At 36.3% G+C, this 24499-nt stretch overlaps 1 protein-coding gene across 13 annotated transcripts in view; it reads left to right on the top strand.

Moving 5' to 3' along the window:
* BTRC (beta-transducin repeat containing E3 ubiquitin protein ligase) overlaps positions 1 to 24499 on the top strand; it is a 175314-nt gene that overhangs the window by 100766 nt on the left and 50049 nt on the right. For 12 of the 13 annotated variants that reach the window (XM_010859496.1, XM_010859491.1, XM_010859492.1 and 9 more), the window contains one exon: positions 10762 to 10851. In XM_010859496.1, the coding sequence (XP_010857798.1) occupies positions 10762 to 10851 (90 nt within the window). Of the gene's footprint in view, positions 1 to 2745; positions 3173 to 10761; positions 10852 to 24499 lie in introns of those variants that run through there. The other variant, XM_010859499.1, reaches the window with a different exon arrangement.

Genomic DNA, 24499 nt, shown 5'->3' with positions numbered 1-24499 from the left:
CAACTATGTAACCACCACCCCAATCAAGCTATAGGACATTTTCATTACCCAAGAAAGTTCCCTCATTCTCCTTTCCAACCAGTTTCCCTGTCCACAATGAATCAAACATTGATCAGCTTCCTGTCATAGATTAGTTTCACCTTGCTTGAATTGTGTATAATAGAATCATACATGTTGGGGTCTCACTCTCACTCAGCATAATGTTTATGAGATTCACTATACTGCTGTGTTTATCCAGTTGTTCATTCTCTTTTACTGTACAATATATTCCATTGAATAAATATACTACACTTTGTTTTCTTCGTTTGATAGACACTTGAGCTATTTTCATTTTTTTAAAATGAAGTTGTTACGAATGTCCTTTAAGTTTTTTTGGTGAGCATGTGTTAAATACTTTTTCATGTATTTATTGGCTATTAATATATTTTCTTAAGTATCTGGGGGTTTTTTTGCATTAAACAAATTGCATTGTCTGTCTTCAGTTGCTCAGTTGTGTCTGACTCTTTGTGACCCCACGGACTGCAGCACACCAGGCCTCCCTGTCCATCACCAACTCCCAGAGCTTGCTCAAACTCATGTCCATTGATTGAGTGGGTGATGCCATCCAACCATCTCATCCTCTGTCGTCCCCTTCTCCTCCGCCTTCAAACTTTCCCAGAATCAGGGTCTTTTCCAATGAGTCAGTTCTTCGCATCAGGTGGCCAAAATACTGGAGTTTCAGCTTCAACATCAATCCTTCCAATGAATATTCAGGAATGATTTCCTTTAGGATGGTCTGGTTGGATCTCCTTGCAGTCAGGGACTCTCAAGAGTCTTATCCAACACCACAGTTCAAAAGCATCAGTTCTTCAGTGCTCAGCTTTCTTTATAGTCCAACTCTCACATCTATACGTGACTACTGGAAAAACCATAACCTTAACTAGATGGACCTTTGTTGGCAAAGTAATGTCTCTGCTTTTTAATATGCCATCTAGGTTGGTCATAACTTTCCTTCCAAGGAGTAAGCGTCTTTTAATTTCATGGCTGCAGTCACCATCTGCAGTGATTTTGGACCCCCCAAGAGTAAAATCTGTCACTGTTTGCATCATTTCCCCATCTATTTGCCATGATGTGATGGGACCAGATGCCATGATCTTAGTTTTCTGAATATTGAGCTTTAAGCCAGCTTTTTCACTCTCCTCTTTCACTTTCATCAAGAGGCTCTTTAGTTCTTCGCTTTCTGCCATAAGTGTGGTGTCATCTGCATATCTGAGGTTATTGATGTTTCTCCCTGCAATCTTGATTCCAGCTTGTGCTTCATCCAGCCCAGTGTTTCTCATGATGTACTCTGCATATAAGTTAAATAAGCAAGGTGACAATATACAGCCTTGACATACTCCTTTCCTGATTTGGAGCCAGTCTCTTGTTCCATGTCCAGTTCTAATTTGCTTCCTGATCTGCGTATAGGTTTCTCAAGAGGCAGGTCAGGTAGTCTGATATTCCCATCTCTTTAAGAAATTTCCACAGTTTATGGTGATCCACACAGTCAAAAGCTTTGGCATAGTCAATAAAGCAGAAATAGATGTTTTTCTGGAATTCTCTTGCTTTTTCGATGATCCAGCGGATGTTGGCAATTTGATCTCTGGTTCCTCTGCCCTTTCTAAAACCAGCTTGAACACCTGAAAGTTCACAGTTCACGTACTGTTGAAGCCTAGCTTGGAGAATTTTGAGCATTACTTTGCTAGCGTGTGAGATGAGTACTATGTGCTGTAGTTTGAGCATTCTTCAGAAAAGGCAATGGCAACCCACTCCAGTACTCTTGCCTGGGAAGTCCCATGGATGGAGGAGCTTGGTTAGGTTACAGTCTACGGGGTCGCGAAGAGTTGGACATGACTGAGTGACTTCGCTTTCACTTTCACGCATTGGAGAAGGAAATGGCAACCCACTCCAGTATTCTTGCCTGGAGAATCCCAGGGACAGGAGTCTGGTGGGCTGCCATCTATGGGGTCGCACAGAGTTGCACACGACTGAAGCGACTTAGCAGCAGTAGCAGTTGAGCATTCTTTGGCATTGCCTTTCTTTGGGATTGGAGTGAAAAATAACCTTTTCCAGTCCTGTGGACACTGCTGAGTTTTCCAAATTTGCTGGCATATTGAGTGCTGCATTTTCACAGCATCATCTTTTAGGATTTGAAATAGTTCAACTGGAATTCCATCACCTCCACTAGCTTTGTTTGTAGTGATGCTTCTTAGGCCCACTTGACTTCGCATTCCAGGATGTCTGGCTCTAGGTTCAAACCATCGTGATTATCTGGGTCATGAAGATCTTTTTTGTCTATCTTAGTTCTAGATAACAGACCTTTGTCAGATATGTGTTCTGAATATCTTCTCACAATCTGTATCTTGCCTGTTTATTCATGGTGTGTTTTTGATGAGAAGTTTCTGATTTTTGAATGAAGTTTAGTCAGTTAACCCGTACCTTCTAGATTTTACTCCAGAAGCTTTATAAAATTTAGCTTTTACCTTGAATTCTGGCCCATTTCAAATTAATTCTTAAGTGTGCTGTGAGATAAAGTTTGAGGCTCATTATTTTCCCATACTTTTTTTGGACTGAAAATTATTAAGATAGTTTATTTCTTCCTTCAGTTTATTATTAACATTTTAGTGTACTTACTTTCTGATTTGTTTGCTTGGCTAGTGATTTTAGTATTTATTTGTTTAATTATTATTTATATTTTTATTAAAATACAGTTGATGTATTTCATACCATACTATAATAAGTTACAGGTGTACAGTATAGTGATTCACAGTTTTTAAAGGTTATACTACATTTATACTTACTATAAAATTTTGGCTATATTCCCTGTGTTGTACAATCCCCATACTTTTTTTATTCACTTGTTTTGGAACCATTGCTGAAAAGACTTTCCTTTCCTCCATTGAATTACATGGGTGCCTTTGTCAGAAATCAGTTGGCTGAACAAATGTAGTCTATTTCTGAACCTCCTGGAAAGGAGGCTGCTTGCTGCTGTATGCAGAGCAAAGGGTATCAGTGGCTGAGGCCCTGACCAACTCCTACTTCATGTCCCTGCTTGACACAGAAGATGAGTTCAAGGTCTTCTGTTTTTTTAGAGGTGTCTATCCTTGCACTGAACTCTGCACTGTCTTGATTATTGTAGCTTTGTTGGAATCAGGTAGTGTGAGTCCTCCACATTTTTATTTTTTAATATTGTTTTGGCTATAGTTACTTTACACTTCTATATAAATTTTAGAATCGTTAGAATTTCTATTAAAAAGAAGTCTGTGGGGTGTTGATTTGGATTTTTTTTGAAACTCAAATATCTATTTGCATAGAATTAACTGCTCAATAATAAGAGTCTTCCAGTGTGCAGACATGGTCTGTATCTCCATTTGTCTTTTAAAATTTTTCTAAGCCTTTTTTTTTCGGTTTTCAGTGTACATTTTGTGTATGTAGTTTGTTAGATTTATTCCTAAGTATTTAATGTTTTTCAGTGCTATTATAAACTTTTCTCATTCTCTGATTGTTGTTAGAGTATATAAATGCAGTTGGTTTTTGACAGTTGTTTTTGTTTCCTATCATTTATGAATAAAGAGAATTTTTTTCTTTTCCAACTTGCCTTTTGTTTCTTTTTTCTTTATTTGAATTGCTAAGGCCTCCATATAATGTCAAATAGATGTGGTAAAGGACATCTTTGCTTTGTTCCCAGGCGTGAGAGTTTTAAATAGTCTTTCACCACTAAGAATGATGTTAGTTGAAATTTTTTACATGCCCTTTATGGGATTGAAGAAGTTCCCATTTATTTCTAGCTTGCTGAGGTATTTTTTTTTTAATTATAAATTGGTGTTTAATTTTGTTAAATGCACCTCCCATTCTGTTAATATGGAGAATGACATCAGTTGACTTTGTTAAGAAGTTTTGTGTCTCTGTCCATAAGGGATATTAGTTTGTAGTTTTGTTTTTTTTTTTTTTTCTGATATCTTTGTTGTGATGTTCTTCTTCCTTACTGTTTAATAGAATTCACCAGTAACACTGTCTGGCCCAGAAGTTTTCTTTGTGGGAAGATTTTTTTTTTTAATTTTATGTGTAGTGTACTGTGCTTAATTGCTCAGTCATGTCCAGCTCTTTGCAACACCATGGACTACAGTCTGTCAGGCTCCTATGTCCATGGGGATTCTCCAGGTAAGAATGCTGGAATGGGTTGCCATGCCCTCCTCCTTGGGATCTTCCCAAGCCAGGAATCAAACCCAGGACTCCCACATTGCAGGCTGATTCTTTACTGCCTGAGCCACCAGGGAAGCCATTTATGTGTAATAGTTTCTAATAATTTCAACTTCCTTAATAGTTATAGAGCTGTCTGTTGTTAATTTAGTCGCTAAGTCATGTCCAACTCTTTTACAACCCCATAGCCCACTAGGTTCCTCTGTCTGTGACTGGAGTGGGTTGCCATTTCCTTCCCCAGGGGATCTTCCTGACCCAGGGATTGAACTGCGTCTCCTGCATTGGTAGGCAGAGTCTTTACCAGTGAGCCACCTGGGAAGCCCCTATAGAACTGTCTAGATTTTCTGTTTCTTATTCTGTCAGTTTTGGTCATTTGTATCTTTCAAGAAATGTATCCTATTTTATTCAACAGATTGTAATCTATTAATATCTTTTATTTTATTTTAATACTCATCCATTTTGTCAAATGAGAGCCCATTTAGGCTGGCATCTGTGCCCCTATGATATATGTCCATCGTTTCCTGAGTATTTCCAGGTTTGTTTTGTATTTATTCTGTCCATTCCAGGAATCAACCATTTCTCCAGGGAGCTATGGCTCCTTGTAGTGCAGAATTGTATTTAGAAGCCAGGATTTAAATGTTAACTTTTATTTTATATCTGTATTATATATTTTGAAAATCATGAGTTCACATTGATAGCTCCAGTTCCAATACAGTGTCAACAGGGTTTGTTTTAGGTTTTTCCCTTTTCATATTTGTAATTCTCCTTTAATGATAAGAAACCCGGTTTGAGTTTTTTCCTCTTAGCACTTTAAAAAATCCTGTTCCTTGGGAGCTCCCTGGTGGTCCAGTGGTTAGCACTTGGCACTTTCACTGCCAAGGGTTCAGTTCAATCCCTGCCACGAGGTGCAGCACCCCCTGCAAAAAAAAAAAAAAAATTTATTCCTTTGTCTTCTAGACTTCACTGTTTTGGGTGAAAAATCTGCCGTTATTTACATTGTTGCTCCCACATATATGGCATCCCCTTTTTCTTTGGCTGCTTTTAAGGTTTTGTTTTTGTTACTGATTTTCAGCAGTTTTGACTGTCTTGGACCTAGGTTTTATTTTCTGATATTTAGGGGTTTTTGTATTTAATCTTTTGGGGTTTACTGTTCTTATAGTAGCAAGCCAATGGTTTTCACCAAAATTTGAGAAATAGTTGGTCACTATTTTTATAACTTTCTGTGCCCCATTTTTGCCTCTCTTCTGGGTCTCCAATTCCATGATATTAGATCATTGAAAATTGCCCCACAGGTGACTGAGACTCTGTTCTTTTTTTTGCTTTTACCCTTTCTATGCTTCACATTATTTCAGTTGATCTGTTTTTTAAGTTCATTGGCCTTTTTTTGTGCCATCTCCAACCTGCTTTTAAGCTCATCCAGTAAATTTTTAATTTCAGGTAACATATTCATCCATTCTAGAATTTGTTTGGCTTATTTTATTTTATTTTAATGGTGAAAATTTCCATCTGTTTACTCACTGTGATTGTATTTTTCCTTAAGTTGTTGAACATATTTGTTATAGCTTCTGTAGAACCTTTATGAACTGATTGCCATCACTAGATCATCTCGTGGTCATTTTCTGTTGATTTCTTTTTCTCTTTACTATGGCTCCCTTTTCTTCTTCTCATGTCTAGTAGTTTTTATTGTTTACCAGACATTATAAACAATACATTGTGGAGACTCTGGTTTCTTTTATCTTCCTCTGTTTATCTTACTGGCTGATCACTGTGACTTCATAGAGTCTGGTTTTATGTTTGTTAGGGCAAGTGTGTTTTGGTTTTGCCCTTAGTCCTGAGGCATTATCCCTTAGTCCTCAAGACTTACTCTTTAGTCTGAATGCAGGGTCTTTCTAAGCTTTCATTAGAAAGTTTGATGTGCTTATGAAGCTCCTCTAAACTCACATTCAAAACCCTGTGTCTCCTCATGGGCAGCAGCTGGAATCTCTTTTCATATCTTTCAGTCTTCTAGCTATTACTTTATTTTGGAATATTTGGAGTCTCTCATTCGTGTAAGTAATTTGAAGGTTAGCCGTAGATTTGAGAGAAATTTATATGCATGTTTTGATGCTTCCTCCTTGCCAGAGGAAGGACTGGCTCTTTCTGTTTTCTATTTTTCTTCTCAATTTCGAGCCACTGCGGCTGCCCTGAACTCCCCAAGCCAATAGACTGTCTTTCTAATTGAAGTTTTAGCCATCCTGCATCAAATAGCCTAGTGAGTACCCTCATGGAAAAAGCACATAAACATGGATCTTACTAAGTGTGATTCTCCTCTTTCTCAGTCCTATTCTTCCCCCAATTTCTGCCTACTTTTGGTGAACCTGTAGTGCTTTTGTTTTTTGTTTTTGGTTTTTTTTTTTTGAATATTTTTTCCATGGTTTATAATTGTTATCTGAGAAGAGTTAATTTAATACAAACAAACATCTCTGCCATTATTGGAACTAGTACTCTTTGGCTTAAAGTTTTATTTTATTTAGTATATACCAATTGCTTCATAAATGTCTTAAGAACATAGTTTAAAAATTGTATTGTCTGTACATGAATAGTTTGTGGTATTAGCAATTGTGAAAAAGTACTGAACCCTGAGTCCAGATGTACATGTGCCAATAGTGCCTGTACACTAATGTCAAATGATCCAGTTTATTCTTTTAAAATATGTGTTTGAAATAATTTCAACTTAAATAATATAAGAATAAAACAATTAAGTGGATAAATTTTTAAAAATTTAACTTGTTTAAATGGAAACTCAAATTTATAATGTCATTTTCTCTATTTTCTTAAATTTTATTCTTATCTATCTGCTCTTTTCCAAAGAATGATAGTTGACCAAAAATGAATTATTTAAAATATCTGTGTCCATTGCAAATATAAATAAGTACATAAATGAATAAGCAGATAAACGGAAGAACTCATAGCTCTCCCTTCAGAAGAATCCCAATTAATTAATGTAGAAGGAAAGAGAACACCATTAGGACGCAACAGTAAAAATGACCATAGGCAAGATCTAACAATATGCTAATATTAGTATGCAAAAATTGAAGCAGCAAAAATTGAAGCAAAATATTTGCATAGTCTTAAAGTATTTTCCTCAGTATATTTAGTAATTTCTAGACGAAAAATGTTAAGCTAATGATAGAGAATCTTGTTAGACACAATCTTAGGCAAATGGTCAAGGTTAACATCAGTATTTCTGAATACTCAGCAGTTTGGTGCATTGAGAACAGTACCTCACCTCTATGGTATCCTTCCCAATAATGTACAACCTCAGTCTGATCTTGAGGAAACATGAGACAAGCCCAAACTGAGGGACATTCTATAGATTAATCAGTACTCTTCAGCAGTGTCAGAATCATGAAAGATAAACAAAGATGGGGAAATTGTCACAGATTAGAGGAGACTAAGGATACCTGGCAACTAAATGCAATATGGGATCTTGAATTAGATCCTGAACGGAAGAAGAATGTTAGTGGAAAAACTGGTGAAAGTCAAGTAAGTTCTTAACTTTGTATTGTACCAAGGTTAATTGGTTTATTTTGATAAATATTCTCTGGTTGTGTAAGTCTTCAATGTAAAGGGAAGCTGGGAAAGGCTGTACAGGAACTCATATCTATTTTGCAACTGTTCTATAAATCTAGAATTTTAGAAAATTGATATTTTCTTATTATTGGTTATGAGATCACCTGTGTCTTAAGACTTTTCTCTTTAATTTCAACACATATGTGTATATCAAGAGTTCTCAAAGAGTATTCTTAGACCAGTAACGTTAACATCAGCTGGGGACTTGTTAAAAATGCAAGTTCTCAGAAGCTCCGGGGATGGGACCCGGCAATCTGTATTTTAAGAAGTCCTCCAGATGATTCCCATGGGCACTAATGTTTGAGAGCTGTGACTTATACTTTCAGTAAAAACATAGGACTAGAAGGAAACATTTTAATCAATATATTGGCCAGTTGTATTACAATAAAGTATCAGTTCAATTCAGTTGCTCAGTCCTGTCCAACTCTTTTAGACCCCATGGACTGCAGCATGCCAGACCTCCCTGTCCATCACCACTCCCGGAGCTTGCTCAAACTAATGTTCATTGAATCAGTGATGCCATCCAACCATCTCATCCTCTGTCGTCGTCTTCTTTTCCTGCCTTCAATCTTTCCCAGCATCAGGGTCTTTTCCAATGAGTCAGTTCTTTGCATCAGGTGGCTAAAGTATTGGAGTTTCAGCTTCAACATCAGTCCTTCCAATGAATACTCAGGACTAATTTCCTTTAGGATGAACTGGTTGGATCTCCCTGCAGTCCAGGGGACTCTCAAAAATCCTTTCCATCACCACAGTTCAAAAGCATCAGTTCTTTGGTGCTCAGCCTTCTTTATGGTCCAATTCTCACATCCATACATGACTACTGGAAAAACCATAGCTTTGACCAGATGGACCTTTGTCAGCAAAGTAATGTCTCTGCTTTTTAATATGCTGTCTAGGTTGGTCATAGCTTTTCTTCCAAGGGGCAAGCGTCTTTTAATTTCATGGCTGCAATCACCATCTGCAGTGATTTTGGAGCCCAAGAAAAAAGGTCTCTCACTGTTTCCGTTGATTCCCCATCTATTTGCCATGATGTGATGGGACCAGATGCCATGATCTTCATTTTTTGAATGTTGAATTTTAAGCCAGTTTTTTTCACTTTCCTCTATCATTTTCATCAAGAGGCTCTTCAGTTCCTCTTTGGTTTCTGCCATAAAGGTGGTGTCATCTGCATTTCTGAGGTTATTGATATTTCTCCCGGCAATCTTGATTCCAGCTTGTGCTTCATCCAGCCTGGCATTTCACATGGTGTATTCTGCATATAAGTTAAATAAGCAGGGTAACAATATACAGTCTTGACATACTCCTTTCCCTATTTGGAACCAGTCCATCGTTCTATGTCCAGTTCTAACTTGCTTCTTGACCTGCATACAAATTTCTCAGGAGACAGGTAAGATGGTCTGGTATTCCCACCTCTTTTAAGAATATTCCACAGTTTGTTATGATCCACATAGTCAAAAGCTTTGGCATAGTCAATAAAGCAGAAGTAGATGTCTTTCTGGAACTCTCGTTTTTTTCTATGACCCAACGGATGTTGGCAATTTGATCTCTGGTTCCTCTGCCTTTTCTAAGTCCAGCTTGAACATCTGAAAGTTTTCGGTTCATGTACTATTGAAGCTTTGCTAACCAACGTTTTTGCTTTTTTTTAATTATGGTAAACTACATGTAACATTTACCACTTTAATTAGTTTTAAATATGCAGTTCACGGTATTAAATACATTCACATTGTTGTATAATAGCCAGCACCACCCATCCTCATAACTTTTAACATCTTGTAAAACTGAAATGCTGTACTCACTAAACAGTAACTCCTTATTCCCTCCTTCTCCCAGCTAGTTGAAACCACTATTTTACTTTCTGTCTCTATGATTTTGACTAAGTGGAATCATGCAGTATTTGTCTTTTTGTGACTGGGTTATTTCACATAGCATACTGTCCTTAGGTTTCATCCATGTTATAGTGTATGTCAGAATTTCTTTTTAAGACTGAATACTGTTCCACTATATGTATGTACCACATTTTGCTTATGCATTTATCTGTTAGTGGACATTTGTGGATATTAGCTATTGTGGATAATACTGCCATGAATGTGGGTGTACAAATATCTCATAAAGACTCCACTTTCAGTTCTTCATATACCCAGAATTGTAATTACTGGATCATATGGTAATTCTGTTTTTAATTTTTTGAGGAATCGCTACTGTATTGTTGTTGTTTTTTTTTTTTCCACCTTGGCTATACCATTTTGCATTCCCACTAACAGTGCACAGGGGTTCCAGTTTCTCCACATTTTCACTAACACTTGTTTTCTGGTTTTGTTTTGTTATTAGTAACTATCCTAATGGATATAAGGTGGTAACATATTGTAGTTTTGATTTGCATTCCTCTCATGATCAGTCATGTTGAGCATCGTTTCATGTGCTTTTTAACCATATGTATATCTTCTCAGATAATCTCTATTTTGCTTCCCTGGTGGTTCACACGGTAAAGAATCTGCTTGCAATGCAGGAGACCCGGGTTTGATCTCTGGGTTGGGAAGATCCCCTGGAGGGGGGCATGGCAACCCACTCTAGTATTCTAGCCTGGAGAATCCCCATGGACAGAGGAGCCTGGTAGGCTACAGTCCATGGGGGTCTGACTAAGCACAGCACAATCTCTGTTCAAGTCCTTTGCCCATTCTGAATAGTTGACACCTCTACCTTTCATATATACGGTGAAGTCACTACTGCTCACACACTTGTTCATGGCACATCAGTGGCACTTTTGGGCTGTCGCTTTCTTCCCCATGTCTGCCTTGTCCCTCAGCTCCCATAAATGTAGAATTTACACATAGGATCTATTTGTGTGTTGATTTTTAGAAATGGGGCAGAATTTGAAAACTGCATGACAGTATTTCAGTACCTAAACTTATTTCAAAAAAATTCTCTTTGCAGACATACAACAGCTGTGCCAGACTCTGCTTAAATCAAGAGACAGTATGTCTAGCAAGCACTGCTATGAAGACTGAAAATTGTGTGGCCAAAGTAAGTAATATTACACATTAATATATGTTATATCACATCATAACAATGGTTTATCTATAGATATCTTTACTCAGTAACTAAAGAGTATTATAGAATTGTTAAAAAGAATACAGCAGGCATCATTATGTTCAAAGCAGATTGCAAGTTGGAGTTTCTATCTCTTCAGTCGCAGCAGAATTTTTTGATTGTGTTCTCTGGTCACACTTTAGTCTAATTCACATTTGTTGCTTGACACTAATTACGGTTTATTACAAATAAGATTTGTGTGGGATATCCCTAGCAGTCCAGTGTTTAAGACTCCAAGCTTCAACTGAAGGGGCACAGGTTCGATCCCTAGTTGGGGAACTAAACATTCTGTGTGTCAGTTCAGTTCAGTTTAGTCACTCAGTCATGTCCAACTCTTTGAGACCCCATGGACTGCAGCACACCAGGCCTCCCTGTCTGTCACCAACTCCCGCAGCTCGCTCAAACTCACGTCCATCGAGTCAGTGATGCCATCCAGCCATCTCCTCCTCTGTCGTCCCCTTCTCCTGCCTTCAGTCTTTTCCAGCATCAGGGTCTTTTCAAATGAGTCAGCTTTTCACATCGGGTGGGCAAAGTATTGGAGTTTCAGCTTCAGCATCAGTCCTTCCAATGAACACCTAGGACTGATCTCCTTTAGGATGGGCTGGTTGGATCTCCTTGCAGTCCAAGGGACTTTCAAGAGTCTTCTCCAACACCACAGTTCAAAAGCATCAATTCTTCAGCACTGAACTTTCTTTATAGTCCACCTCTCACATCCATACATGAATACTAGAAAAACCATAGCTTTGACTAGATGGACCTTTGGCCAGAAAAAGAAAAAAGACTTGTGTTTAAAAAAATACAATTATTTTCATAAGTCCATTGGTGGTTTTAAAATGTAATTGAGTATAGAGTATACCTTTGTAGGATTGTGAAATATACTATAGAAAATCTAGTTATTTTATTTGACTATTAATATTTATTGAGTAGCTATTGATAAATATATTGCTTTGGAGGTCTTGATCTGACTGGACAAGTATGTTTAATCATGCATATGGAACCACTTGTTTCTCATGTATAAATGTTTGCTGTATCAATAGACTAGATACAAAAAATAATCTTAGGTATTAGAGATCTTACAATCTAATAATTGTAACAACTTTGCCTCAAGTTTTCCATCTCTAATTACTCAGGAACTTTGACCTAAATTTAGGTATCAACCATTTTGCTTATTCCAGAAGTTAAGTGAAATTCCCATATGGGCCCTGTTTCCAGACTTTTACTCTGTATATCTGCAAAATTACTGCCTTTTATAACTATTCAGGAATTTGTCACTTTTACAACACTCCCAACTTTAACTAGTTTAATCTATTGTGTTACGCATTCAGGCTGTCTGTTACTGTTATTATTAGAGCCAGGCTTTGTATCATGTGTCTGCATTCTTTGCTACAAAACTCGAAGGATGGCAATATTTTTTATTTTGTTTTATTTCTTAAAACATGAAGTAGTTTCAGTTGGTAAAGGACCTACTTTATCAACTGGAAATATATCATACAAAATATAACCTTTGAGAATGATCCATAGAGAAATGTCAAAATTTATTAAAAATTATGGTGAAATAGGTAGAATTAATCAGTTAAGTTCATAAATTAGAACATCTTAATGATTTACCTCAAAATCTGAATATTACGGTTTAACATATTTATTTTTTTGGTCATATAGTCACAGCCATCAAGTGCTGATTGACCCTGTTTTATATCCAGCATTTGTACATTGAGATGGGGGACCAATAATTTGGGCCTTTGAAAATAATCTTTTTATCTTTGGGCCATGGTGTTTTCAGTTTTCATCACAACTGGGTGACTTCTGGCTAAACAAGGTAAAATCTTAGCATGAGCAATGATCCAAGGACAGGGTGATGATTTTAATGAGTTTCATTGAGAGCTGGCCAAGTGAGCATCTGTTCCTTTTGTTTTCTCACTACTTTGTAAGCCAGGATCTCTAAGCTACATAGTTATGTTGGTGTATGTCTGTATGATGGTTTTCCCCCCCACTCCTATCCTCTACTTCAGTGGTGCATATAGGCACAATGGCATAATTTCTTCTATGCTCTTGGGTGAGGAAATAAGTTTGTTCATTGCTTCTCATCAGTCTGTTTTTGTTGCTCCCAGATGGTGACCCTCTCATCCCATTCTTGCTTGTTCTTAACATTATTCTGCCACCTGTATCCTTTCATCATCTCCTTAAATATACTGGTTTAATAATGATTTCTTTATTTCCTGATGGAACCCACTTAACTTTCTGGTTCCTTTTATTGACACACATCTTCATCTTTTGTTTCATTGCTTCAGATTTGAACCAAATAATCAGTTGGTCAAGGCAAATAAAAACATGTAGCTGAAAAAATTTCTTTCTTGCAGCAGTTTCCAGTGAGGTGCAATAACATGGGAATAGGAAAAGAGTTTTCCCTTTTTTATTTACATATATTATGTGTATCTCATGATTCTGTGCTGCTGCTCTTGGCCTCATTTATTGCTTGCCCTTTGAAAAATAATGAGTTACCATTATTTTTGTAGGTCTGTAAGCTTGTCCCTATTTCATGCTCTTCACCTTTAGCCCTTAACTGGATAGTTTCACCTGCTGTACTTCATATGGCTGTGGTTTTTAACTTGGTACTGGTATCTATTATTGATTCAGACTGTGCTCCACAGTGGCCTTGAATGTCCAGTCATCTCCATGGAGAGCAGCTATAACACAGTGATATTAACCATTTTTGTCCTCTAGTTCAAAACAACTAATTCTGATAGGAGTGACTTTGGTTTGGGTGGAGATGGTAATTGAAGTCTAAGATCTTATTGAATACTGTTTATATGAGTTTTAGAGAAGATATTAATACCAGTTAGTCCCTTTAAATATAGCAATACTGTTAGGTTTGGACCCCTAACCTAACCTATGTATGCGACTCTTCTTTGCCAGGGCTATCTTAAAATACATGTTTTATAATAGGTCTATGAAAAGAGACCCTTAGTCTTCTTTAGAATACAAGAAAGTAAAGTTGTAAGGCAAACTACAGCTACTTTGGGTTAATCATAATCTTTGAATCTCTTAAGAATGAGTCTTAAGAAAATATTTTAAGATAAAAATGGGGAAAGAGACATTTCATAGTATAACAATCCAAGTAATATTTGGAGGCATTGAGATGTTTTTTATTTCTTCCATAGCCTTCCTTCTTACTAATTATAGCCCTGTAGTTCATGAGATTTGTGTTTGGAACATGATAAGCTCTGTATTTATTGTAGCTTTAAATGGACAGTCATTATTGACTGCCAACTTAGTCTTTAAAATCAATAATCATGTTGTACCTAATTGTCAGCCTTTGTGGTGTTTTTTAATTGGTAAAGAAAGCTGACTGGAAAAATAAAGAGCATTAATTTTTATCTTTTTATTGACTTTATTTAATTATTGAAATTTTTTGGTTTCAGGCTTTTCCATAATACACCCTTCCACACACACATACAGTTAAAACTGAATTGTTTTGAACCATCTGCCTAGATTTCTGCCTAGGTCAGAGAAGTTCTGCCTCTTTGTATTTAGAAAATAAACCCTTTCACAGTCCTTTGTAGATGTGTTCTGTATTATAGTAGTTGTTGTTTCTTGTTACTGTTTTTACTTCAGACTAATAATCTTTTTGCAACTGACTGAGACAGAAAAATGTGATGTTCCTTTCCACTCACTCCAGATTTTGATAGAAGACTTGTTTTATTTATTTCCAAAATTATATCCGCAGGAAACAAGCTGTTTAAATTCAGATTATGCTGAAGCAAAATGGTCCTGGTATGAGAAGCAACGTGCTGTTTTACGAGCACCGAGTCCCTTTTCTCATAACTGATTGATAGTAAATATTTTCCTGAAGAATTATTGCCAACCATGAACAGTGCAACTGTTTCACTTTTTTTCTGTGCTACTTGCTGTACCAGCCATTGTCGGTAATTAAGATCTACAATTCACAATGCAGACGTTTGCACTTCCTCTGGGTCTGTGCTATTTATAAGGCATTTCAGCTGTTCAGAGTTTCTTTTGAGTTTTAAACTACATGTTAACAGGCTTCTTTAATATACTGTTCCACAAGTAGCATGTCAGATGGTTTGTTCTATGCACAAGCTCCTCTGTTGGGTCTAAAGAGTAGCTTTGTGGAGAATATATTAAGATTTAACCATATCACTGAGGCTGATGTGATTGGAAAAAGTATAAGATATACATATAAGTGAAGTATTATAAAGTAAAGGATAAGCATTACACATTAGGCTCATTGCTGTTTTAAAGAGGCAGGAATTATGTTCAGAAGTAATATTTTTTTGTCTTTAAATATTTATATGAACTTAATGAATGCTAATGGGGGTGACAGAGAAGTGCTGAGAAATACTAGTACAGTGACTTTTCCAAGCTCACTTTGAAGTAATAATGATATCAAGGACCCTCATTATAGATAAAGAGTGTGTGTATTTGGTCTGACTAAAGATATGAGAATATGTAACCTTCTAGATGTGCATGATATTTAAGAATACAAACAGAGGGCACCAAAATGGATCAGCAGATTGACTGCGCATTTGCTGTGTAATCAGCTTTAGGAATCCTAAGTAGCATATGCCACTGGAGGAGAAACTGTAAACAGGAATCCTGATCTGTATTAAAATTGGTAAAATTCTAAGTCATTTTCAACCATTTCAAGAAAGTTAATTAAGAAAAAAAGTCAAGACCCCAGTGAGAATCTTCATGCATTATGGTCTAGAGTAACAGTAGCTACTTGCTACCTGGACTCATTGTTACACACACAAGAAAAAGAAACTGAAAGCTGTCAACAAAATATGTTAAACTTTGCCCTGACTGTGGATCAGCCTGATTGTTTTTAAGCCTGAAGGCAGAGGCGTTGATTCTGCACATCGGCCACCAGCATCTTCAGCAGAGCAGAGCTGCAGAGAAAAGCAGGATAGGGGTTTCAAGAGCCGATTTCTTGATGGCTCCTTGAATAGACAGAACTTATAACAGAGCTTTTCCAAGGCAGTTTTGTTTGCCAGAACTTAAGCTTTCTGTAGTTCTTTTGAAGTAGAGTGTTTCTGTAAACTTTTTCCGTTCAGTGAATTGTTTATGAACCATTTTTTAGATAGCAGCAGTGGCTCAACTGTTGGGAACCACTGATATATCTGACTGAGGCACTTCAAGATGCTAGAACGTATTCACATTTCTATCTAGCCAGGGTGCTAATAAGATTGAGTTTGTCTTTGTGGGTTGATCTAGATTAGCATGAGATGAGCCCAGTCAGTGTCTCCCTCAGTGAAGAAGGAAAGGTTGGGAGAGAGCAGGAGGAAGGAAGGAAGTTTTTCATCAAGAACTGACTGCAGTATTGCCTGCTGATGCATGTCGGATCACCCGCACCGAGAGATCACATGGCTTCTCCAAAAGTCAAACGATCAATTCGCCTCGTTTTGGCTCTGTACTTAATGCACAAACAGTGCGATCTGCGGGGCTGTAATTGCATTGTTAGGGCCAAGGAACAAGCCTGTGCCTTTTCAGCAGACAGCTGGCAGGGAGAGAGGCATGTTGTTAGGAAAGAGAGAGGCAAGGCAAATAAAATTACTGCTAACGCTCAGAGATCGGCAGGAGTCCTACTTGCCTAATCTTACCGGTGGGAGCAAGCGGCTGTTGTAATCCAATTATAGCAGCATAAGCAATTTGTTAGACACTCCGCATAATGTAACAATTTCCCAATAAACTCTGACTTGTAATAACGTCGGCAAGAGTCCGCATAAATCTGCCCGAATGGTGGGGGCTGGAGCGTTCGGCTGGGGGCTTGTAATTGGCGCCATCAGCACGTTTTGCGGAGTGCAGTATGGTGCAGTCTTTTAGTGCAGGAATTTTAAGGAGAAAAGCATGGCACACGCTTCTTAGAAAAAGAAAAGTGGCCATTAAAAGGGGAGCAGCAAGAAGGGCATACTCCTGCCTTCACATTACCTAGGAATCTTGGTATAGAAAGAAAACAGGAGGAGGCCATGTTTCCTTCTAATACTAAATGGGGGAGAGGGGGGTAGAATGTGTGGATTAAATTCCTTTATTTAAAAGGCATCAGTTTCTGTTATTTAAACGCTCCTTCTCTAGCACCTCCCCCCACCAAATGCCTTTCAGGCAGCATTTAGATAACATTTTTACAAAATGTTCTTAGCTAGGCAAGCCTAGAAATGCCAAATTAAAATATATTTTCTTCTAGAGTTTAGCATTGTCTTTACAACAGAAAATATATTTTCTTTATGTCCAGGACAAATCTTTTAAAGATATTATCTCATTGACTATCAAACCTTTGTACAGAATTCTGTTTTCTGCTTTAAGAAACATCTCTTAATGAAGGGTTTAAAACACAGATAATTGTTTGCTTAGCTGGCTTTATTATGCTTCTTATTTTCTAATTCTGAAATATATTGTGAATTTCTGTGATACTAGGATTAGTAATCTTTCTTGTTGAACACTTACATTGTGTAAGAATAGTTTTTATTGTTTAGACCTATACCTGGATGATCATTATAGAAATCATTTTGATTCCTAAGTGATAAAATTACTGTTTTAGAAAAATATTTGTTGTTGTGTTGTGCAAAGTAGAAGCTCTATTATTTATTGATTGATGAGCATTTGTAGTCACAGAATAGAGTTTCTTATTATACAGGGTATAGGAGGGTGAAGAGTGCTCACATATTCGAGTTAATAGATTTTCATACTGTGTGTGTATTAAATGTTATCTACTTTCTTGTGCCAGCCCAACTCTTCACTGTTGTTAATTTGTGTCAAAACCAAGCTTATGAAATAAGTACAGGATTCTTCAAAATATCATGTTGCTGTGGGTATTATTACAATAAATATTTACTTTCAGTATAAACACTTCCTTCTAGTGAAGCAAATGCTGCCGTGTTTGAATGGAGCTACATCAATAAACTGCAGTGCCTCTAATAAAGCCACTCAGTGTCTGAGTTTAACTAATGGCTGATTTTCATGGCTTTGACAGTGAGCTGTGTGCGTTATTTTCTCCTGATATTGTAAAAATAATGAGAGCAAATTAGAACAATCAGTTTACACAGATAGCTCCTGATTGGAGGCGATGGGCAATATGGCAGCAGGTAATCCATCTTCGGGTTCCTGTCACATTAACTTCAGCAGTGTGAAAAGATCAGGTGGGGTAAGCAGGGATCCTGCCCAATCGGAACACTGAAATTAATGAGAAGAGCATTGTTCTGTGATCAACCTTTTAATTAGCAAGACTGGAAACCGAGGGAGTGATGAAGGCAACACCACAGCTTCACAGTGCCAGGCACAATTCCTGAAGAAGAAATGAAAAAAAAACTTTGGGTTTTACATCACACATTTGTTGCAGTATATAGAGGCGTTGTGTTTCTACTCTAGAGCTGGTTTACAAACTTAAAGAAATACTACCTATACATGTGAAACTAATATAATAGTATATGCCAATTTTACTTCAACTCCAAGAAAGAACGAAAAGGCTGCCTACTTTCCAAAGTATTGTCACAAATATGGTTGCTATATTAATGATTTATAGATGGTAATTCTATCAGGGGTCGTTGAGAACTTTGATTACCAGTACACTTTCTCTGGCATTTCACTCTGGCTTTTAACCTTTGATTTTTTTTAAAAAAATCAAGTAACCAGAGAAATTAAAACTTAAAAGGTCTACCTTGTCAGCCTCCCAACATTCCACCCCTCCAATATAGAGTTTTCTTTGCAAGTAGCATATGGGTTTTCTGATTTAGAGGACTTGTCATTTTTAATTGTTTATGAGAGGACCCTTATCCAGGTGTAAGCTATGGGATGTTTAAATTTTATTCCTTTCCTGATTCTGTTTATTAGGAAATTCACTGTTTGGTTTTTTTCACTATGCCATTGACATCTTCGTGTAGGGGACTGTGTTACTTCAATGTATACAATTGAGAATTGAATATCAATGAATGGTGTTTATAAGAGGAAGAGGGAGAAAAAAATCCAGGTAGTAACTGAAACTAAAGGCTAGTTCATCCACTTAATTCTCACTTTTACTAAAATAGTAACCTTGCTAATCATCCCTGAAATATTAGGAAATATGGTATAAGACTACAGAAGACATTAATGAGCCATATTTTCTCTACCAAATCAGCGCCCATTTTCTTGGCGCCTTTGGCAGGCTTTGACTTTGGGAAAATAAACAAGGCAACCAGGATTTGCAGTATTTTAGAATTTGTATCTTAAGTTTAGTGGTTTACTGTAAAAAGCAAGTAATATAGTCGATATAGATGAATCCAGATATCTCCCAAAGATACATAAATTTGTTTTCTTGATAGTAATAGTCAGTTGTTTTAGGGATTTATTTAAAGTAATAATACGTAAAAACTAGTTAACAAGTTAACAGGTACCCGTCTGAGTATAGAATTTACAGAAAAGAGCCTATAGTATGAAATATTCAGGTTAGGCGTAAACAATTTTTTTTAGGACGTAGTTAATAGGACTTTTAAAAATATATATATAACTAATGGAAATTCATTATTGCAGCCCTGTAATACTGTACTTGCAGAATGAGTCCCTGATATTCTACTTCTTTGCAAAACTCATGAAACAAGGCCCTTCACTTCCTCCTAGTACCCATCTCCCTACCTTCTTTCCCCCTCTAAAAATCTTCAGTACTGCTCTTGCAATTCTGTCAGAAACTTGGTTTTTTGTTTTATTTTTTTAACCAATAATGAGCTATTCCTGAACATATTCAGTAAGACTTAAATGTATCAGTATTTTAGGATTAGTCGCTTAATATTTAAATAGTCTTTAGAACTTCCCCCCTTCACTGTCTAAGAGATCTTTGCTACTCTGTATCAGTTCAGTTCAGTTCAGTTCAGTCGCTCAGTCCTGTCCGACTCTTTGCGACCCCATGAATCGCAGCACGGCAGGCCTCCCTGTCCATCACCAACTCCCGGAGTTCACCCAGACTCATGTCCAGCCCACTTGTTAGAATTTTGCGTGATAACTTTTCTGCATTCCTTAATCTAGAAGAGAGATTTTTATTATAGTTTTATGGATTTTTGTGGCTTTTCATTCTCCTTTCTCCTAGTTTGACAGTTCCAGAAGCCTTAGGTTCATAAGCTCTCCATGAATAAGTATGTTCTTAGTCATATGGTGTAAATAGATCACTTATAAAGCTTGTGAAACTCGAGCTCTCCTTTTGAACCTTCCAGTACTCATGAGCTCAGTATTCATACATGCAAAATTTTATTCTTGTGTCATGACTTCAGTTTCTTGTAAGGCAAATGAGCTATGAATTTAAATGACTGTACTAAGTTTCTACAAAAATTAAATTGTATTTTTCCATTTTCCTACAATTGTGGAATTCCATCTGACCTAATGATCTTGCCATATTTGTTCTTGTTGTTAGAGCTCTTTTCCAGTAAGATTTATTTAAGATCAGTGTTAAAATAGATTTTTTTTTTTGAGAGCATCTTGTTTTGTTTGTTTATACTGGTAATAACAGAAATTTCTAACTGACTGAATGACCAAGAAACTCTCTTTTAATTTCCTTACAGAGAGAGAGTTGCCAAGTCACCTTAAATTCTACTAATCCCAAATCTCATCAGTAGGGTTTGCTTTAGAGAAAATTTCATTAGTCTAGTCCTTTGGAGCTCACCTGATACACCCTTATTTAAAATTCTTATGTATGGAACCAGTTGTATCTCTGATGCTACGATAAGCTTTTCTGAATTCCTCATCACCCTCAGTTATTAGTTTGGGATTTATTCCTACATAAGGAGTTTTTAAAGATACATTTTCTTTTTCTTATATCTTCACAATGAAGATATTTTTACTTTTGTACTACTCTATGCAAATGTAAATGCTTATTACTCAGTAATAATCACCTACCTTATAAATACTGGTCTTTAAAGGACTGAAGATGAGCTCATGTCATTGGACTTAGTATCGGTGTGGTAACCTTAGTATGAGTCCGATACAATCAGTTGAAGGTGGTAACCTTACCTTAGTAATTGTTTTATCAATAGAAGTTGTTTTGGAATACAAATCTCATCCAAATCTCTGCGTCAGGATTTACAGTGTAAACATATATTGGCAGTCCTTTTACACCAAGAACTTATTTTTCCTGGTTAAACTTGGTAATTAGTTTAATCAGTTTTAGAAAAAAAATGTCCCTTCAAAGCCAGGCTTTGTGTAATTATACTTCAGTAAATTTTTTTTTTGTAAGCATGCATGCTTTTAGACAGTTGGGTGATTATAAAGACAGGATGAGGGTATATGAATTAATAGTTGGACTTTGAATCTCTTGTATGTTTCAGACAGTAAAGAGGAGGCTTGGGACAGTGAGTAATTAAGAAACAGGTTCATCAAAAGCAAATGAAGCAAAAAGCAAACAAACGTGACTATTATTCTGTGTGTGTATGTGTATATAAAATCTCCCTAGGTATTCTCTGATGGAAAGGATAGAAGTTTTTGATAGTTAAGATTGACATATAAATATATATAAGAAGCACTTGGTCACGTGGAGCACTAGGGCCATGATAAACAGAAATGTTGAAATACTTTTAGAAGAATGAACATAAATTTAATTATGTTTTATACCTCGGACAGCACTTATTTAACTTTATCCACATTTTCTTGGACTATCTAGTAACATAAGAAATTTAATTGTAAAGATTAAAAGAAGGAAGAAACAAAACTTGGGAGCAAGCCTAAAGGGAAATATAGAGAGAAAACCGTGTTTAAAGAGAGATGGTTCCTACAGTGTTAACTATGGAGTGTGTAGCGTGACTCTGTAATGGAATATCATGGCAGGGGGTATAATACTGTAAATAAGATGAATATGCCACTTGTGGATTAATGGGCAACCTAAAGAGTGGCTTTATTTACATCTATGTGTGAGGTTCATTTCCAGTTTGTGTATTTTTTCTTATTCTTATAGTTGGCATACTTAAAACCTGATGGATTAGGGAACTTAAAAACAGTTTCCTTGAATCTTAATATGTGTGGGTTTGGGGCTTTTTTTTTGGTAGGATTAGTATAGTGTTTTTTGGTTTTTGTTTTTTTTACTTTAAATTTGATAGGTTGAAGGAATTTTCTTTTTCCTCTAGGTAATTCTAGAGAAGAGGTAGGTTCTGAATATAAGTCCAAGAAATACAACTATTTATTATGTTTTACATTTTGATAAGGAATAGGTATAGACATCATATTACAGATTATAGTAGATTCCATTTGCAATAATAAAAGGATATGGGATGTTTTTCAAAGATTTGAGTACTGAGAAATGTAAATTTGAATACATCTAGCTTGTACACTGTAGGAGCCACTTTCTCAACATTATAACATGAGAACATGCAATAAAAGTAGATCCAAGTGAGAGCTTTATATAACTAATATTTTAAATTTGTTTTATTGAAGTACAGTTTATTTACAAGTTTGTGTTCATTTCTGCTCGATAGCAAAGTGATCCAGTTATACATAAATATACATTCTTTTTCATATTCTTTTCCATTATGGTTATCACAGGATACTGAATATAGTTCCTTGTGCTGTATGGAAGGACCTTGTTTATTCATTCTATATATAATTGTTTGCTTATGCAAATAATCTTTTAGTCAGCTATTTAGGCTACTCTTGGTTTCCATTAATGCTATTATTTAGTTCTCTTGAAACTTTAGAAGTTTGAATTTTAGGGCTTTTACTCTGCTTCTCCTCGGTTGAAAATATATGGTAGAAGTTACCTATAAAAGGCAAATTGTATGCAAAAATCAATTGCCATCAGTGTAGAGTTTGAGTAGAACTAATTTTAACTTGCGGAAGGTAGATTCTCAACTTATATTTGTTGAGTCTGATATATATTATTTAAAGTATTAAAATCCAGATATTATGTCGTCAGATTTGACAGCCTTTTGCACCATTGTTTATTGAATGTTTACGATGTGCCAGACACTAAGGGTTAAGGGTTTTATATACACTCTAACTCAAATCCAGATGACGATCTCATTAAGCATACACAACCCCATTTTATATACAGATTAACTATAACTGAGCGGTATTAGGCAATTTGCCCAAGATATGTTGCAAAACTAGAATTTGAACCCAGACTATCTGACCCCATATCTGTGTGTTTTCAGTCACTGTGTTTAGCGTTTTAGTACATAGAAATTAGGCCAGATGAAGCAAATGTGTGGGGATTTTCTAAAAAGTTCTCTGTGGTGCCTACTAAGTATTAGCAATTTATTAACAAGTAGCCATGATTTGGAAAACACAACTATGCAAATTGGTTCTGTAAAATCATGATACGGTAATACATTTTAGGTTTGTGTTCTCCTCTTACACTTACAGTACTGATACTTTCCTTTTCAGCATTCCATATGAGATAAAAATTTAAAATACATCAATTAGCAACCACAAAAAAAATAAAACTATTAAGTGAACCTTGTAATCTCCTCTTACTATCTGAGCTTTTCTTTTCAGGCTTTTGATTGTGTGTAATAAAACTGTGGCTTAATTAATGCCAGGGTTCTGAAGCCTTTGGATGCCACGAAAGAGAGTGAAGCACAGAAACCAGGAGGCAGCATCAAATAGCTTTTCTGTTGTGTTAATTTAGATCTGTCATTCTTGTTCTAGTTCATGATACATGGCTCCCAGCAGATACTAGGTGAATTAAAAGAGAATCAGTAGTGGATCCTATCTTAGGAAAAACACAACTCATGATTGAAGCTCTCAGTAGCTTAATGAATCACTGTTTTCAGATAATATTTCACCCCTAGTTTGAGCTGCCCTTGGAGTGAATGTGGCCGTGTTATGTGACCAGCAGACATGATGCAAAACCAAAGTAAGTGGTAACTTGGCATCGTGGCTTTGTGGTGGTATGTGCAGGAAAGATCCAGTGCTGACATCCATGCCGCACTACTGTCTTTGGCAGAGCAGTGCTTGTGTGTAACCAGAGCATGAGAGAGGAAGTCGTACTGACTTGTATTAATCTCCATTTAAAATGCTAACCAAAAAAATGATAAAAATTTCCCTTGGAAATTGCTAAAGTTTCCTATGACTTTAGACATACTTTTTGAGGGATCTGTATGCTAAAAAAAGGTTGCTAGGAAATATTTATTTATTATAGCTCAAAAATGTTATTTCTTAACTTTAGTATGCAAAATAATGAATAACACATAATAGTCTTGGCTAAAATGAGTTTACTCTAATTCTTTATATTCTCTTCTTTTTAATTCTCTGTCCTTGATTCAAGGAACTTATTAACTGGTTTTATATGTGTATTAATTTTAACCAGAGTGTTGATAAGCAGTGTTTCTTTCAGGGAGGGGAAGATTTAAAATCCAACAATGAAAAATGAAGCCCCTTTTATTTCTGGCTACATTCCCAGATGGTGTGTATTATAATCATTGAACTTTCAGAGACTGCTCAAATTCCTCCTGAAATGTGTAGGATTGCAACATCATAACTAAATTATACTTTCTGGCATATCCAAACATGAAACAGACATTCCTGAGTGGAAACATTGATAACATAATTTCCATTGGTTAAGGTCTCAGTGGAGAAGGGAATTTACAAGCATGGGAAAAGAATACAGGCTAATTTGAAT

The sequence above is a fragment of the Bison bison genome, unplaced genomic scaffold (assembly GCF_000754665.1).
Source record: "Bison bison bison isolate TAMUID 2011002044 unplaced genomic scaffold, Bison_UMD1.0 scf7180017864456, whole genome shotgun sequence".
Taxonomy (NCBI): domain Eukaryota; kingdom Metazoa; phylum Chordata; class Mammalia; order Artiodactyla; family Bovidae; genus Bison; species Bison bison.
The sequence above is the reverse complement of the archived record's forward strand: the minus strand, read 5'-3'. Positions and strand labels throughout refer to the sequence as shown.